This window comes from Ornithorhynchus anatinus, chromosome 9 (genome assembly GCF_004115215.2).
Source record: "Ornithorhynchus anatinus isolate Pmale09 chromosome 9, mOrnAna1.pri.v4, whole genome shotgun sequence".
Lineage (NCBI taxonomy): Eukaryota > Metazoa > Chordata > Mammalia > Monotremata > Ornithorhynchidae > Ornithorhynchus > Ornithorhynchus anatinus.
In genome coordinates, this window is record NC_041736.1 from 42,680,073 (window position 1) to 42,698,132 (window position 18,060).

General features: G+C 44.2%; 1 protein-coding gene across 1 annotated transcript in view; it reads right to left on the bottom strand.

The window, feature by feature from the left end:
* Nucleotides 1-18,060, bottom strand: part of PCSK2 (proprotein convertase subtilisin/kexin type 2) — a 127,670-nt gene that overhangs the window by 25,016 nt on the left and 84,594 nt on the right. The window contains exons 6-8 of the mRNA XM_001515364.5: nt 13,638-13,714; nt 6,774-6,862; nt 35-210 (exon numbers count right to left, since the gene is read on the bottom strand). Of these exons, the coding sequence (XP_001515414.2) occupies nt 35-210; nt 6,774-6,862; nt 13,638-13,714 (342 nt within the window). The remainder of the gene's footprint in view (nt 1-34; nt 211-6,773; nt 6,863-13,637; nt 13,715-18,060) is intronic.

Consider the following 18,060-nt stretch of genomic DNA (forward strand, 5'->3'; position numbering starts at 1 on the left):
CGTAACAGAGTGAACACAGAAAGAGGATCCTTACCTTGTTCACCCCGTCGGCCATTGCCTGGAGAGTTAGTTCTCTAGGTCCGTCCACTGTTTTCCCGTTATCCGTTGGTCCCCAGCTGGCACTATATATGTCTATCACTTGAGGCATGTGGCTGATGGATGAGGCCTCTATAATATCCGTCATAAACGGCTGATCCAACATCCGGATACCTAGAGATTTCATTAACGATGGAAACAGAGAATGGCATTATAACCGCACAAGATCAAGGAGATGGTCCAGTTCCTAGAGAGCAGTTAGATGGCTTGAGTAGTCTCCACCTCCAAACTGCCTGAGGAGAATCCCACGTCATAGTGGATGCTATATTCCCCGTGAGAGCCTCACCGCTCCCACAGTGACTCTGATGCTGAAAAAGGCCCTGCCATCGCATTGGTGTTTCCTTCAACTTGTATTCGGGGAACGATGACCTGAACTGTGGTGGCTGCGACCTGCATCTAAGAGCAACCAGGTCTATGGGTGGGAGGGACCAAAGGGGAAGTGAGAAAGGACTTCTCAGAGTACTAGTGTTAGCGTTCATTAAGTGTTCATTTGGTGCAATAATAATAATAATGGTGTTTGTTAAGCACTCACTACTGTGCCAAGCACTGTTCTAAGTACTGGGGTAGATACAAGGTAATCAGTTTGTCCTACGTGGGGCTCACAGTCTTAATCCCCATTTTACAGATGAGTTAACTGAGGCACTGAGAAGTTTAGTGACTTGCCTAAGGTCACACAACAGACAAGGGGCAGAGCTGGGATTATAACTCATGTCCTCCTCCGACTCCCATGCCCGTGGTCTTTCCACAATGCCATGCTGCTTCTCCACATAGTGTACTAGGTGCTTGGGAAATAATGAATTGTGGAATGATAACTTCCCGGCCCACAGGAAGTTTACACTGTAATGAGGAAGACAAACATAAAAGTATTTACAACTACAGAGTCAAACATAAGTATACATGAATGTAAGGAGTGGGTAAAGAAGTTGATAAGTGCTCTGAATGCTCCAGTTCCAACTCCAACTTCCCTTGGGTCCTTTCCTTGCCCCACTGATTCTTCTGGTATCCTCAGCACCTACCCTATACCTGCTCCCAGCCCTGCCACGCCTACACTTCACAAAAAAACATATTTGTTAAGCACTGTAAACGCTGTTCTAAGCACTGTGGTATGTTTACAAGTTAATTAGGTTGGACACAGTCCTTGCCCTGCATGGGGCTCAGTCTAAGCAGGAGGGAGAACAGTTCAGGAAACTGAAGCACAGAGAGGTTAGGCGACTCAGCCAAGGTCATACAGCAAGCAATTGGCGGAGCTGGGATTAGAACCCAAGTTCTTCTGATTCCCAGGCCCGTACCCTCTTCACTAGTCATGCTGCTTTTCTGTGCTTCAGCTCTGGCATGGTTACACCTGGGCCCATCCCTACCATACCCTCTCCTCCCTGTTTGGAGGAGCAGTTGGGAATCTCTGGACAAGGGATAATTATTGATTGACTTCACTGTTTCACTTTTCGTATTTTGGGTTAGTCATATCACTTTATCCCCTAGGGCTACGCAGAGCTCCAATTTTATAATTGAATCAATTTCCCCTCATAAATTTACTCAGAATAAACTTGCCTTTTGGTTCAAACCTACCACAGCCCTTTACTTAATGAGAAGGGATTCAAAATTCAACATTTGTTTCAGCTGCTTCGACTTTCAGCTTTCTCCACTTTTTATTTTATTCTCCAAGTGCTGTCAAGGTATTCCCAGGAAAAGCCTTCAAAATATGTGAAAACGCCACTGCCACTGATCTATCGCATTTGAAAAAAATCGTTCAGCCTTTTCCCCCTCCGGGAGGATGTATTATCATTGCTAAAATGCTACGGTAACTGGTCAGAGTGAAGCCGTCCAGTGCCAGAGAGAATCAGAGCCCAGAAATTCCTGAAGCCCAAATCTGCACCCCCTCGCCTGTGTTATCGTGTCTCTCCATTTGGGGAGTCAGGACTTTCTGTTGGAAGAGGAGATGGATTCTCCTTCCTGCCAATAGGGTGAGAAGATTGTGAAAAGAGAAACACTAACCATCCAACGGCTGCGCACTCTTCTGGGTCTAAAGGCTCTTCCCTTCCCAGGCTGGAATCCAGCACTCTTCCATATATCGTCTCCTCCCCTCCAGCTCCAAGGGAAGAATGGAGATCTGTTGTTTTCCTGATCAATTTACCCTCCTCAAGGGAGACACATGTAGGCTCAGGCTATGAGCAACTCTTTCAATCCTATTTTATTGCTACGGAGCAAGAATACACTTACTAGAATTATTCTTTTAATCATGTTAAACTCCAGAGGATTGAAGTAGGCATTAATTGAATGAGAGCCTTTATTAATTTGGGGAGTCCGCAGATTGAGCCACAGAGAGAGCAAGCCACACAGACTTGATTCAAGGGTCTCTTTCATTTTTTTCTTCCCAGCAACAGGGAAACTATCTGGGCCTACAGTGAGAAAGTAAATGTACACAGGGAGGCAGAAAGCGGTTCCACTGCATTGACGCATGGTTTTGGGGGCTGTTTTCAACATGGACAATTAAGAAAGCCACCGCAAAACCCGGTTTCTCATTATAGTGGTGACGCGCCTCTCGCTAAGACAGGCTGAAGGGCTAAGCAACCAGTCGGGATTGGGCTCTGCGGTATCCACCTCTTTATTCTCTGAGTTATTAGTGGCTGCTGTTTGTCATTCCTCCTCACTTGCCTCCATGCAAAGATGTGACTGGGCCACTGTATCCTTCCTCCTGGTCACCTCTGTGGCGGTCCCTTGCTCTGTTCTGCCAGCTTTACCCTGCGGATGCTCCCGTTGCTCTTTCCAAAGACGGATCTTTATCTGGCAACTACAAGCCACTTAATCTGGGCCCTTAGAAATCAGATAATTGATAGAGCACCTGATTCATCTATCACATATACAAAAAACCCTTCACTCTGTCTCCTGAATGCAGCATGTGAAATATTATGATATTTTTAAGCACTTATTATGCTAAGCATTGTGGTAGATACAAGATAATCTGGTTGGACACAGTTCCTGTCCCACAGTCTAAGAAGGAGGGAGAACAGGTACTGAATCTCCATTTTAGAGATGAGGAAACTGAGGAACAGAGAAGTTAAGTAACTTGTCTGGGGTCACCCCAGAGATTAGGGTCCGACTCCTAGGCCCACACGCTTTCCATAAGTCCACAATGGATACGTTGGAATATGAGACAACGAAGACAGTTTCCAAGCTCAGAAAATTATCTTTTTATTGCAATGAGACCTGTGATTCAGTTAAGTCCTTCCCTCACCTTTTGATTCTTCGGCCTTTCCTCCTGGGTCCTATTGTCCAATCCTTCCATCATGTCTATTTCCCTTTCACAGACTATGGTTGAGCTCTCTCCATAATAACGTTGGTATTTGTTCAGCGCTTACTGTGTGCAGAGCACTGTTCTAAGCGCTGGGGGAGATACAGGGTAATCAGGTTGTCCCACATGAGGCTCACAGTCTTCATCCCCCTTTTACAGATGAGGGAACTGAGGCCCAGAGAAGTGAAGTGACTTGCCCACTGTCACACAGCTGACAAGTGGCAGAGCCGGGATTCGAACCCATGACCATCTCGCTCAAGCTGAGGCGTGAAGGGACCGCAAAGGATGTCAGCATCTTTACCAGCTTTTCTCCAATCCCGATTGCCTGCCCCTTGCATTTGAGATGGGAAGCTCCAAGGAAAAAGTGAAGCAACTTTTCCCTGAGGTTAGAAGGATGCACGGCGATTTCCACAAGCCACTAGATGGGGCTGCAAACCGGAGAGCTGCTTTCAACCTAAACCTGGAGATTTCCAGAAGGGACACTTGGGAGGCTTGAGGCATAAAATGAATTCTGTCTCCGAGCAGACTCCGGTGGATGCAAATCAGAATCAACTTTTTGAGCAGATGGCCAGGATTGTATTTCGATGAGCCTGGCGGTAAAGTACGGGGGCACCTAAGGTAAGGTTTTGGGGGACATAGTCTCTCATTCATTCTCTCTCCCTCCCTCACCGGGGGCTGGCTCACAATGGAGCAGGGCAAGGATTCTTTGTTTTCTTGATCAGTACCCCTTTAGGGATAGAAATACAAGCCATTTCCCAGCATCTTAAACAGGCCCAAAATCTGGGCCCAGCCTGGCCTGAACTAAACCTGAGGAATTTGGAGCTGATTCCTACCCGTCACCCACTCACGTGTATCCTGGGTCAAACGTACTCTGACTCTGAAGTTGGGGCAGGGTCATGCACAATACACAGTTGTTTCTGAGCACGCTGGGATCCGTCATTCCAGAGGATGCACACGGATCTCCTGGCATGCCCACTCCATCACCCAGGCCCGACTGTGTGGCGGACCACAGCCCCTCACTTATCAGGACTCTCCTGGCCGACTAGTGGGAGTTCAGAAGAGAACCAAGAAAAAAGGGTGTCTGGGACTGGGGGAGGGTATGTGGCCATCGGCTGTCTCCTTCTGGCTCCCATAGAGCTCCTTAACTTTGCTTCCCTGGGCCTTCCAGGCTTGCTGAACAAGTGAATGAACAGTAGATCCCCTTCCCAAAAGGCACAGATCTCAACCTAGATTACTAAACTGCATATTAGGCTGAGAAGCAGTGTGACCTAGTGGAAAGAGCACAGGGCCTGGGAATCAGAGAACCTGGGTTCTAGTCCAGGCTCCCCCACATATATGCTGTGTGGCCTTAGTCAAGTCATTTAATTTCTCTGCATCAGTTACCACATCTGTTAAATAGGAATTAAGACTGTGAGCCCCATGTGGAACATGGGCTCCGGCAACCCAATTATCTTGGATCTACCCCCGTGCTCAGCTCAGTGCCTGGCTCGTGATAAGTGCTTAATAAATACCATTAAAAAATAAATCTTTTCTCCAAGATCACGATACTTTGGGGGCAGCATTTTTGAAGGCACAAGAGAGCAAAGCCCAACAGGAAGATTTTCAACTATCTTAATTTTAGAAATCTTTCTATTTATTCTTTTAGAATCCAGCCCACCCACCCCCTCTAACACAAGTGTTGCATTCTTGCAGAATATGGCATGAGGAAAATTTGCTCTGTAGCACTTGCCACTGAAACAGCATGTGTGCACACAGGCGTTTCATCCAATTCTACATTGTGTTGAATCCAGACAGGCTTACTTGATGGAAGAATGCAAGGCTAAGATGCATCACTGCATCCTGAAAACGTGTGTTCTGGCAGGACTGAGGGCCGATCTGTCCAGCCTCTTAACAAACAAGGCCAGAGGGCATAATTTTATGGCTAGTTTGTAGGATTTATGGACAATGAGAATGCTGCATTCAGCATTCTGAAAATGAAATGTCAACCCTGAATATATTCATGCAGTGCTTGCACCGCAGTGAGATCATTTTAGGTAAGAAAGCTTTTCAATAAAAAAGTTCAGCTTTGTCCCAAATCCATCAACGACAACCTTCACTTTAAGTGCCTCAGTTCTGTTTGGGGTGATTGTTCTGTGCAGAGAAAACCAGCTTTAGCTGAACCAGGTATCAATAAATCAATCAATAGTATTTATTGAGTATCTATTCCCGGAAGAGCACCGTACTAAGTGCTTGGGAGGGTAAAATAGAGTTCGTGGATGTGATCCCTGCCTTGACGGAGGTTACAATCCAGCAGGGAGGCAGACACTAGAATAAATTACGGGTGAGACGAAGCAATAGAGTGCAGAGGCAAGTGCAGAAGTACAGGTGCGTGAGAAACCGTGATACGGAAGGCCTGTAGTGGTGGTGGGGAGGGGGGATTACGGCATTAGAACCCAGATCCTCTGACTCCCAGGCCCATGCTCTTTCCACTAGGTCACACTGCTTCTCTGGTTATGCCTATCACTCCCATCACACTCCTTAGCAATCAAATCAATCAATTGGCATTATTTCTTGAATGCTTATTGTGACTTTGGGTAGGTAAAATAGAGGTAAAACACTCAATCTCTGACCAAAAGGACTTTATAATCTCTAGGGCTCATGTGTATTTCTGTTAACTATGTAACTGCTTATTTTTATTTTTTATCATTTACATCTTTGTTCTCACTCATCCATAGTCCACTTAACAGATAGTGTTTACTTTGTCCTTCCAATTAGATTGCAAGCTCTTTGAAGACAAGGACCACATCTTTTATTTCTATTATAAGTTTCTAAGCTCCTAGTTTGGTGTTCTGTTCACAGTAGGTACTCAATTAATGCTGATGATAGTATATTACTGGGTCCATCAAGAAAAAGGGCCTTTTAAAAGCGGCTCCATAAACTTGAAATTTCTGCTCTAATTGTGTAGACCAGCAATTTCCACTAGAATTTCCCTGTGGGACACAAACAGGTGTATGAAATGGCTGTGTATATTAGCATGTGGAGGTGACATGACTTAGTGGAAAAAGCATGGGGTTGGGAGTCAGGAGACTTGGGTTCTAGGCTGACCTCTGCCCCGGCCTTCTGTGTAACCTTGGACACGCTGCTTCTGGGCCTCAGTTTCCTCACCTGAAAATGGAGATATATATATCTGCTCTCCCTCCCTCTTCGATTGTGAACTCTGAAGAGGACAGGGGTTCGGTCCCATTTGACTACCCTGTGTAGCATTTAGCACAGTGTTTATCCAAGAGTGCTATTAATCCTATAAAAATATGAAATGTGGAAATGCTGATGTTCATGCTATAGTGCCTGTTCTTGGTCAATTTTCAAGTTAGTCTCGCATCACTGATTCCATAGAAACCCGAGTACATACCTGCAACCTTGGAGTTGTAGGCCACACCAACCCCGCAGATGTTATTATTGGCAGCGGCGGAGACTTCCCCGGCACACCGGGTCCCATGACTGCGGAGAAGAGGACAATCTAAGTCAACCACAAGGTCACACTGGGACGCAGCCTCGCTCAACGAACATCTGACTAAGTGAGTCACCAGATCCTGAAGCAGGTTACTGAGGATGGTTGTGGAATTTCCTCCTTTCTGAGGTCAGGTGCGGACAGCTCCAGAAGGCCTTTTTGCCATAGTCAGTGCGGTGAACTGTACTTCTTGCCCCTTTCCAGAGGGAGAATGGGGAGAGTCCTCTGCAGGGTCTCCTTGACCCTTCCCCTTCCCTAGTCCCTATCCCCAGTGGCATCAGGTGGGAAATCAACCTTTGCCCAGGGGTCAGGTATCTCAGGACATGCCCAGCCTGGAGGAGATCAATTCTGCTGGGGGCAGGTGGTCTTTAAGAATGGAATTACTCCCTTGCAATTATTTCCTCCAAACTTTTAGGCTCACAAAACTTGCACCGGTTCCTCCAACATTTGCCAATAGCTCGTTCTTTCTCCCTCTCCTAGTTTTCTCCACCCCTTCCTGCTGCTGTTCAAACAGTCAACATTTTCCTGCAAACACAAACAGAAAGGAAATGGAAGGGAGGAGCTGAATGTGTTCATTAGTAGTAGGAATGGCCTGGTACTTTCTAGCCCTGGATTCCTGGCTGAGTTTGTACCTACAGAAGGAGGGAGAGGAGGGACCAGAATACCTACCTTCCTATTTCCTTGTACTCTCACGCTGCGCTGTCTGAGAGAAGCCGGGGCGTGAGAACCTGGCTCCTTTTTTTTATGAGATCGCATGCTGGGTTGTACCCATGGAGTAGGCAGGAGGTGCCAGTAAACTTCATCCCAGCCACAGAAATGTCAGTGGCTTTTCACCATCTTAGACCTGTCTTTTCACAGCAGGCAAGTGCTCTGGTATTTGCTAACTTAAAAGTTGTTTTTTTTTTTTCCGGCATGCAATCAATATGTGTGCTGTGCCGCTTTCTTTACATTCTTCTCCTGCACAGCTGCGGGGCCTACTTTTGCATTCTCTTTCACCCTCCCACACAGTGACTGAATAACTCTTTCTCCATGGACATTGGTCTCCTGGGTTCAAGATTTCTTTGGTGAATCTTCAAAGAAGGAACAAGGCTGGATTATGCATACTGAATGAAGAGCCAGCCTTCCGGCTGCTCAGCAGGTTTGCTCTGGCACTGGGTGACTGATGCCCATCACTGCCCAAAATCCTCCTGAGGAAATCACTAGCATCCCTCTCGCTGCCCCCATCCTGCTCTGGAGTGGAAGAATCAAGGAAAGACTGGGATCAAAGGGGCCGAAGGCCCCAGGAACCTCCAGCTTCCAGAATTCCTCCAGTTGGGAAACTCTTCCATGGCTCCCCGATCATTTACTTTCCATCTATCCATTTGATCACCTTAGATGACAGCATCAGCTCTTTGAGGACAAAGACATGTGTTATGCACTCTGAACTGTACCTGCCTTACTCTGAGTGCTGAACAAATATTAAGGAACCAATCCCTTGTATCAGTTGCTGAAAATGAGCCATATCTTTCTGTATCTTTCAGAGTATCCATCATCATTGAATTGTTCACCACTGAATTGCCTTTTATGTCCAGCACAAATATAGGCACAATGCAGGATATATAAAGAGTCCTGAAATAGAGTACAATTGCTCTGGCAAATACAATATCTCATTTTCTAATTTTCACTAACATGAGAAATGAGCTAGATGCTTGATTCTCCCACCGTGGCTTGGAGCAACTGAGTTAAACTAAGACTGGCTCTACTGTGGCCCAGGACTGAATTCCTGAAGGGCACCTAGAACCCCCCCCCCACCCCTTCCCGTCCATTAACTGATACTGGAGACCAAAGAAGTGGTCCTTGTGATAGTACTGAATTAAATGGTAGACTCGGATACCATACTGAAAGCAAATTTTTCCTTTGTGACTGGGAATGATCATTACCTGGGGCAAAAGAGGAAAAAAGCTCTCACCCCCTTTCTTAAATTTTGTTCAATTGGACAGGATTTTTTTGTGTGTGTATGTGGTATTTCTAAGCACTGGGGTAGGTACAAAGTAATCAGGCTGGACACAGTCTACGTCCCACGTGGGGCTCACTGCCTTGATCCCCATTTTACAGATGAGGTAACTGAGACACACAAAAGTCAAGCCACTTGCCCAAGGTCACACAGCAGACAGGTGGCAGAGCTGGGATTAGAACCCAATTTCTTCTGACTCCCTTCCTTGTACCTGGGCTGTTAAGGGAAGAATTCTTCATCGACAACACAGGCTTCCCGAAGAGCTCCAACAGCCAGATATCTGCGTATGCACATTTGCAAACAATTCTCTCCTGGATGGGGAAGAGCCTGGGGCTGATTGAGAGAAGTTGTGCTATCTCACGGTTTTAGAATTTCACTTGCCCATGAGATAAATTCCCAGCTCGGCCGCTTGTCTGCTGTGTGACCTTGAGCAAGTCACTTAACTTCTCTGTATCTCTGTTACCTCATTGATGATGTCATTTAGAAAGGTGGGTCTAGCTGGTGCCTCCAGTTAAAACGTTGCTTAAGAGGGATGTTGTGGGCAATACAGAGTTTTGGAACCTGGAATCAAAATGCAAGACAACACAGGTTTAAAATTACATAAAATTTGAAGGCAACCTCTCTGTTGGGACCAGGAGTCAAAGTGAGATAGGGGCAGCTTCAAGAAGGACTGCTTGGGAACCAGCTCAGTATCAAGGAGTCTTTGAGAAAGGACAATGTCTCATAGCAGGTCTTTTTTTCATTATGGGTTGTACTTGGCAATTTTGTGAAAACACTCAAATCCTGGCTTTACCGTTTGGCTTATTATTTTCTCTTTTCTCTTGTTGGCAATCCACATTTTCTGATTGAAGCAACAAGATAGAAAATTATGCTTCTCGGGCAAATTTCCCCACTGCATTTCGAATAAATCCTAGGAGCTCAGAGACGATGTGTAATTATTAAATGGCTCACAGAAGAACAGGCTTCCTCAGTTTCAAAAGCAATAATACAGCAAAGTCAAATCAAATGAGGAGACAGAAAATCCAATTTGCATGTCAACCAAAAGCAGTTTTTCATGCATATAAAGTTTACTTTTTTGAAGAGTGACTGGTGTGGGGCTTTAAATAGGTTGCTTTTAAAGTAATATAACTGGCATGCAAAGAGGTGTTCCAAAGGAGGGTATTATAAAGGACAGTGTTCTAGAAAAATGTGAGGAGGTGGAGTTTATAATGTCATGGAGCTGGTCTCTACCTCAGGACAGCATCTCAATGGAATAAAATACCCACTCCCCCTACATTTTAGTCTCTGTCCCAAATGGGGCTCACAGTCTATCTGGTCAGATTACCTTATACATATCCAGTGCTTAGCACAGTGCCTGGCACAAAGGACATGTTTAAGAAATACTATAATAATGATAATAATTTAAAGAGTAGAGATTAAATATGGGGATGACTTTGAATTGTGCAGGCTTTATGTCACACTAGAAGACAAAATAGACTTCAAGATTCCCTGGAAGATAGGAGAATATTCTGGATATTGTGAGGAGGAGGTATGTGATAAAAGAGTAGAGAGTGGGTGTCAGGAGGGCAGGAGTGAACAGAGGGGTGGGGAGGGGAGGAGAGTGTTTACATCAAGTGAGATCTTAAGGCTCCAGGGGTTCTCTTTCTAAACGAAGCAGAAAACTCTTATCAAAGATGAAGAAATAGATATATCCCAAGAAGCAATAATAGAGTATAGGAATAATACTGAAACCTCAAATCAGCAGTTTCAAAGAAACTGGGTATTTTAAAGAGCCGTTGAGTTCATAATTTGTGACTTCGGGTGAAATTTTGAGTTATATTCCCATGGGGAGGATTCTGAATTTGATACCAAATATGCAGATAAGTCACCAAAATATTAAACCACTACAGAGCTGCTTTTTGCTCAGCTAAACATCACTTTCAGTACATCTGCAGACTATAGATGTTGGTTCAGCCTTCCCTAGTAAACTGACAAACCCAGAAGGCAGAGATTATGTCCACTCTATAACTACAGTACAAAGCAAGGGACCTTGTAGGTGCCTTGAAAAACTCAGAAAAGAATACAGCAAACAATCACAAGACTTCTGGCAGAGAGAAGACATTTTAGAGATGTTCCTGAGGGAGTACAGAGCATTTGTTTTCTGGGCAATGATGCCTACACTGTCAAGGACTTTGATGTTATGCGAAAAAGTTCCCTACCCGAGGGAGCGACAACAAGAAAAAAAAATGGATGGGAGAAAACAAGGGAACAATCTAAGACATCAAATGAAAAATCCAGAATTGATGTCCATCGTGCTCAACAGCGCCAAGTGATTTAAAATACATTTCCATCTGGCTGCAAATATCATCTATCCAGAGCAGAGAAAATTTAGTTCCATAAATTCTACGATGACTGATTTAGCTTCAAGAAAACTCTGAGACCTAACAGACAGGCCTGGACAGAATCAAAGTGGAAATGCAGGACCTTCCAGGCAAGCTCGGGTCATTTTCTCAGAAAAAGGACTGATTGAAACCAAAGGAACAGCCAAGCAAGAAGGCCAGTGCTATATACCAAATAACCTCAAATACAAACCTAGATGTTGTGTATTTGTTTAATGGTCATGGTTAGGGCACTAGATTCACATTAAAACACGGCAGACTTTATAGCAATTGCTGTCATCAATCTTGACATTGCTGTCTATGCTGACAAAGTGAAATGCTGACAAAGTGAAACAAGTTTTTTTTTTTAACCAACTTAAACTGGGGAATAAGACCGGCCGACCAGTGCTTAGGAGTTTTCTGTTTCTAAGCATAAATTGGGATATTTTTTAATGTAACAAAAAAATTGAATGATTTATTGCAAGAAACAAAACCTCAGAGAATAATCAAGTTAAGCATTTCCCATCTATGTGGGAATGAAGTCTACTTGGGAGAATTTCTGCCATGTATGTCTGAAACTGTGGCAGTGTAGTGGGTTGGATAATTCAGTGGGCTTTCTGGAGTACACGACTAGCTTGTCAGACTCAAACTTAAATGCTGCACACGGCTGGATGTTATTTTAAAATGGCATTTTGGATCTTCACACTAGGTTTATGAAGGTCACCAATGGGCTCACAGAGGAGTGGGGACAGAGTAGGGGAGGAGGATGATAGGAGCGGCCAGAGCTGGTGCCACTGGGTAAGGGGTGGTCACCCTCCCACACCCCCGACCATTACCCCAGGAAATATTAGGTGCCCTAAACTGGAAGTAATTTACGTTGGATGGAGCAGGGTAGATTTGCCCTTTAAGTTCTTCTCAGTAGCTGGGCATGACGGTTTACCTCACTTGCTTTAAGATGCAGTCTAACCTTGCTGCAGGGAAGTTATTTGCATTTTATAGCAGGAGAAATGGAGGTACAAAAGTTGAGTGGCTCCCCTAAGATCACATCTTTCATCCACAAGGGCACAAACAATAGAGTCTGGAGGTACTGAAGCCTGCCACTTTATCAACCAACCTCTCTGCCGCTCCATTAGCCAGTCTCTCCGCGGTTCCATGAGCCGTCTTTCTGCAGCTTTAATAACCAATCTTCAAACACTTCCAAAATCAATCTCTCCATTGCTCCAATATCCAATCTCTCTGCAGCTCCAATAACCAATCCCTCCACAGCTTCAATAACTAATCATACCAAGCTTCGATAACCAGTAATTTTAGGAAAAAATGATTATGGGAAACCTGGCCCAAATTGGATGTGTGCAGTGGCCATGATTAACTCTTCAGTGAAAGGGATCCTTAGCTGCTAATTATGGCTGGGGGAGCCATAACTGTCTGTTTTATGTTGATCATCTCATAATTCCCATTCATTTGCATTTGGGGGCCACACACTGAAATGGAAGTAGAAATCTAACTTTTTCTTTTCCTTATTTGTTTCTAGGATCGCACCAGTAATGTGCTTTATATTCAGCCTCAGTACTGAAACCTTTTGAACCCCATTACTGGAGACAGAACTAACGCTGTGTCAAAGGTGTAGGAAATTGGAAACTCCTACAGGCACAACTATATATCTCTTTGTAAAATCTTTTATGTACTGTAATGATTTTTTTTATTTTAGAGGATTTCTTCTTAGTCATCTGCCTTCTCTGCACAAAGTGCTCAATAAATACTATTGATTGATGCTAAACCCAACATTACTTTGGTGCAAGTAACCTGGGGCAGATGCTCAGGTGTTTGAAAATGACCATAATCCATAAGGGAAGTAACCTTTATCTCCCTATTACTTTGGCAAATGAAATACTTGTTTGAAGGAAGAAGAGCCTCTCAGTGCTTTGCTACAGATAAATGAATGCTGGGTCGGAGCACTGAGGGAAAAATGCAATGGGAAATTGGAAACTTCTCTAAGAATAAATATTTCTCTGTAAAATAGCATATACAGCACAATTATTTCTTCAGATTTGATCGCTTCTCAGTTATTTGCATCAACCTTCCATTGAATTGGACTGATGGTCATTTTTGATTGTCCTGATCATCTCCTAGTTCTCTTACCTACAGAGGTATTTTCTATTGTCTTCAGCAGACTGGAGGAATGAATAATTCCTACATCATATCTCAAAAGATTGAACTATGGGAAAGAGATCCTTGGAGGAGCTTTGTCTTAAAAACCATTCTTAGGACTGTATTCCCTACTCTTCCAACATTCCTGAGAAAATCAGTAAACCTTTTAATATGGTAAAGTACTGAAGACCCATTACCAATATCACCAAAGTTTTAATAAGCCATTAATGACTCGGGTGAAAGGTTGGCTCCCAGAGCTTGATTTACCTGTTAAACCAGTCGTCTGTGTATCGGGGATAAGGATACGGATCATTGCTGCTGAAGTCATAACTTGCTTCGGCATTCTGAAAAACATTCAGATATCTCAGTAGGTCATTGTGCAAACACAAGTCCATGGAACAGAAATTCTGATGTTGTAGTAGCTTTTGAGTAGAGGGTGGTTTATAATAATAATGTTGGTATTTGTTAAACGCTTACTATGTGCAGAGCACTGTTCTAAGCGCTGGGGTAGAGACAGGGGAATCAGGTTGTCCCACGTGGGGCTCACAGTCTTAATCCCCATTTTACAGATGAGGTAAATGAGGCACAGAGAAGTTAAGTGACTTGCCCACAGTCACACAGCTGACAAGTGGCAGAGACGGGATTCGAACCCATGACCTCTGACTCCAAAGCCCATGCTCTTTCCACTGAGCCACGCTGTTTATATCGTTTGGAATGCTAGGAATTAACTGGGGGGATCCATGCTGGAGCAGGTGGGCTTTCAGGGGTGCTTTGAAAATGGAGAGGGCTGGAATCAGATGGATTTGGGGGAAGAAAGGAATTACAAGCTGGAATACTGTGCGAGCAAGGGGTCTGAAGTGGGAGAATCAAGAGCAGCGTATAGTTAGCAGGTTAACTTGGGTGGAATGGAGAGAAAGGGCTGAGAAGCAGTGGATAAAGATAGCAGATATGTAAGCAAGAGAAAGTTTTGGGAATTCAGCATGCCAATTAATTAATCCACCTGTAAATTCCATTAACCATTTAATTACTAATAGTCTTCTTTCCTCACTCTCATTTCCAGAAGTAACAATGTGCTTTGAGGTACAGGATATACTTATGGTCTTCCTCACTATGAAACTACGTCCTCTTTCCTTTGTTATTGGAGTGATTACAGGGATGGCTCATTTAAGCCTCTGCCAACAAATGCCAGACTGTGTCTTTGTTTCTTTGGGGTTTTGTTTTTTTTTAAATCTTTTTTGACACCAGTTATTCACTTTCCACCTGCAGGTGTTCTGGAGCTAAAGGAATTATATCTCTCTTTATTTCTTGCCTGACCCAATACATACTACTTACCCTATTTGCAAGTTTGATAAAGTCATTTCCTGAAATAGGTGTAGAATACTAGGGTCAAACAGGGGGAAGGTTTAGGGCCAACATGAGCCAGATCCAATAGATACCTCTTCAGATCCTGTTAAATAGCTCTCCCTCTCCCCCCTGAAAAAGAGACACCTTATCATGCATATGTACTTTTATCCTTTGTATCAATTCAACTTCGGAGTTGACCGGTTTGCATTTTCATTGATGATTTTTGATTGAACTACTGGAATCCACAATAGAGGCTGAACTATGTTAAAAACATCCCTGCCCCCTGCACACGCAGTCAGCGGTTGAGAACAAATTTATGGCCCCAACCAGTCTCTCACTGAAGTCTTCCAACCAGCAGACCCATTCTCCCAGTTGTGTGACACGGTAGAACCAGTGAAGGTCACTGCCTTCACCTGGCCACTCATCTTGGTTTTCAGAAGAATTGTCACTTTGTAACTTCTCTTCCAGCACAACCAACAGAACACTGAAAACATTGAGAAATGGGTCATGCCAGTGTCCCTAATCTCAACTTTGAACAGTGTATGTGAATTGGGATTTAAAACCTATTATAATCGGTTCCTGGGGTTTCCACGCATCAAATCTAGAAAGTAAGGTTTGAAGGAGATTTCAGTGGCAGGTCTAGTTTCAATATGCAGTTCAGACTAGGTGGGAAACTTTTGGAAACCAAGATCTTATGCTTTTTTGGGTGTGTCTGGCCCATTTATCCACATGTGCCCCCATTACAGAACTTTCTCCTTTCTCCAACAACCCTGGGTCTCTTGAAAAGTACTGTGGCCTAGTGGATAGAAGACAGGCCTGGGAGTCAGAAGGACCTGGGTTCTAATCCCAGATCTGCCACTTGTCTGCTATGTGTCCTTGGGCAAGTCACTTAACTTCCTCTGTGCCTCAGTTATCTCCTTTAACTGTAAAATGAATATTAAGACTGTGACTGACTACTATTTCCCCTATTTGCAACTTATTTTGATGTCTGTCTCCCCATGTAGACTGTAAGCTCCTTGTAGGCAAGGATTGTGTCTACCAACTCTGTTATATTTTGCTCTCCCAAGCTCATAGGACAGTGTTATGCACCCAGTAATAGGCAATAAGAACCACTGATTATATTACACCTCCTGCAGGATCACGAACAAGCCAGCTTAGTAAAAAGGAAAAATGGCAAGATGGTTAAACCCAGAGTTATTCAGAAATCTGAAAGACAGCTGCCAAAGCTATTGAAGACATCAGACCCTATCATTTAAGAAGAGTGAAATGCAATAGTACACTTATATAGGGTCAAGATTAGGAGAAGAGGAGCTATAGCTTTCAAGAGGCATATAAATGAGAATCATTTCTTCAGTAACATTAAACTCTTGGTCATTTGCATATGAGCTCTCAACACTGCAAACCACCAATAGGCAACATTTTAGTGAACAGGGCACCGAATTGGGAGTCAGGAGATTAGGGTTCTAGTCCCAGCTTCTCCACCTGACTGCCGTGTGACCTGTAGCAAGTCATTTAACTTAACTTTCCTCATCTGTAAAATGGGATTCGATCCCTGTCTTCCTCCTACTTAGACTGTGAGCCCTATGAGGGACAGGGACTGTGTCTAGCCTGATTACCTTATAACTACCTCAGGGTTTAGTACAGGGCTTGACACACAGTAAGTGCTTAACCAATACCACTATCATCATCATTATTCCTAGCTCTGCCACTTGCCTGCTGTGTGACATACAGCAAGTCACTTAACTTCTCTGTGCCTCAGTTTTCTCATCAGAAAAACGGTGATTAAATATTTGTTCTCCTTCCCGCTATTAATGTCAGTCTCCCTCTCTAGACTGTAAGCTCGTTATAGGGCAGGAAACGTGTCTGCTAATTCTGTTGTACTGTATTCTCCCAGGAGCTCTATGCATTAATAAACACTCAATATGATTGATTGATTGATTGATTGAGGCATTATTATTTTTGTTGTTCAAATGTGCTCTTGGGTAGCTGCAGTCAAAGTGCAGCCAGTTCCAGGCTGTTTCCTCCCTTCCCTCTCCCCACTGATGTGTTTCTGGCCATTTAAATCACCCTCAGCCTTATCCACACTAATCTCTTGTGGGGATGAAAAAAAAAAGTGATTTTCTGTGTGAAACTCACTGATGTGCCTGACAAAAGTGGTACTTTTCCCCTGGTGGCATGGATAAAACACTGGCAAAGACTACCCCCAGAGATGGTGCCTATTCCTGAAGACACTTCAAAATAGGGAACCATCTGGCCTGGAAGGTTTAGGCACCGCCATGCTGGGAGGCCAGGGACTGGACCATATGACCATACAAAGTCCCCTCCAGCATTGTGATTCTATAACTGCCAAACCAGGTCTGGCAATTATTTTAGAGTCTCAAATGGTACAGGCTATGGATTAACCCAGAATAATGTAGGCATTAAAGATGAGTGGCGAAGCCTCCGTCACATCAGAGTCCTAAGTGTGGTCACCAGGAGAGAAGGGGGACAGGTCTGGAGGAGGAGAGCTTGCCGGGAAACCTCCCCTCCCATCCCCAGCTGAGCCCTGCTGCCAGAGAGCCACACCTCCAGCCTTAAGTCCTGATGGTCACTGCTTCCAAGAACACCACTGTCTCTTCAAGTATGAAAAATGCTGTGAGGGTTCTTCATATTAAAGTCCAAGAGAATAATAATAATAATGTTGGTATTTGTTAAGCACTTACTATGTGCAGAGCACTGTTCTAAGCGCTGGGGTAGATACAGGGTAATCAGGTTGTCCCACGTGAGGCTCACAGTTACTCCCCGTTTTACAGATGAGGTAACTGAGGCACAGAGAAGTTAAATGACTTGCCCACGGTCACACAGCTGACAAGTGGCAGAGCCGGGATTCGAACCCATGACCTCTGGCTCCCAACCCCGGGCTCTTTCCACTGAGCCATGCTGTGAGCCCATTGTTGCATAGGGATTGTCTCTATTGGTAGCCGAATTGTACTTTCCAAGTGCTTAGTACAGTGTTCTGCACACAGAAAACGCTCAATAAATTCGATTGAGTGAATGAAAAGAGAGCTCTGAGAGCCTCACCCCCTCTCCCCATCTCCTGAAACTCCTAATCTGCCCAGACCACTAAGCAGCCCATATGACTCAGGAAAGGCCTATTAAAATGCTGGAAAGATCTTTCTCTTCTGAAGTCTGAGGGTGTGTTCCAGCTCCATAACAAGTTGGCACAGCAATGTTAATACACACTCTTCTATCATAACCTCCTTCCGTTATCCCTTAAGACAATTAACGGAAAAACTCACTGGGGAGCCACCCAGCTAATCTTGCCTTGCACGGACTATTTAAAGTTAAATGAGTATCCCCAGACTGA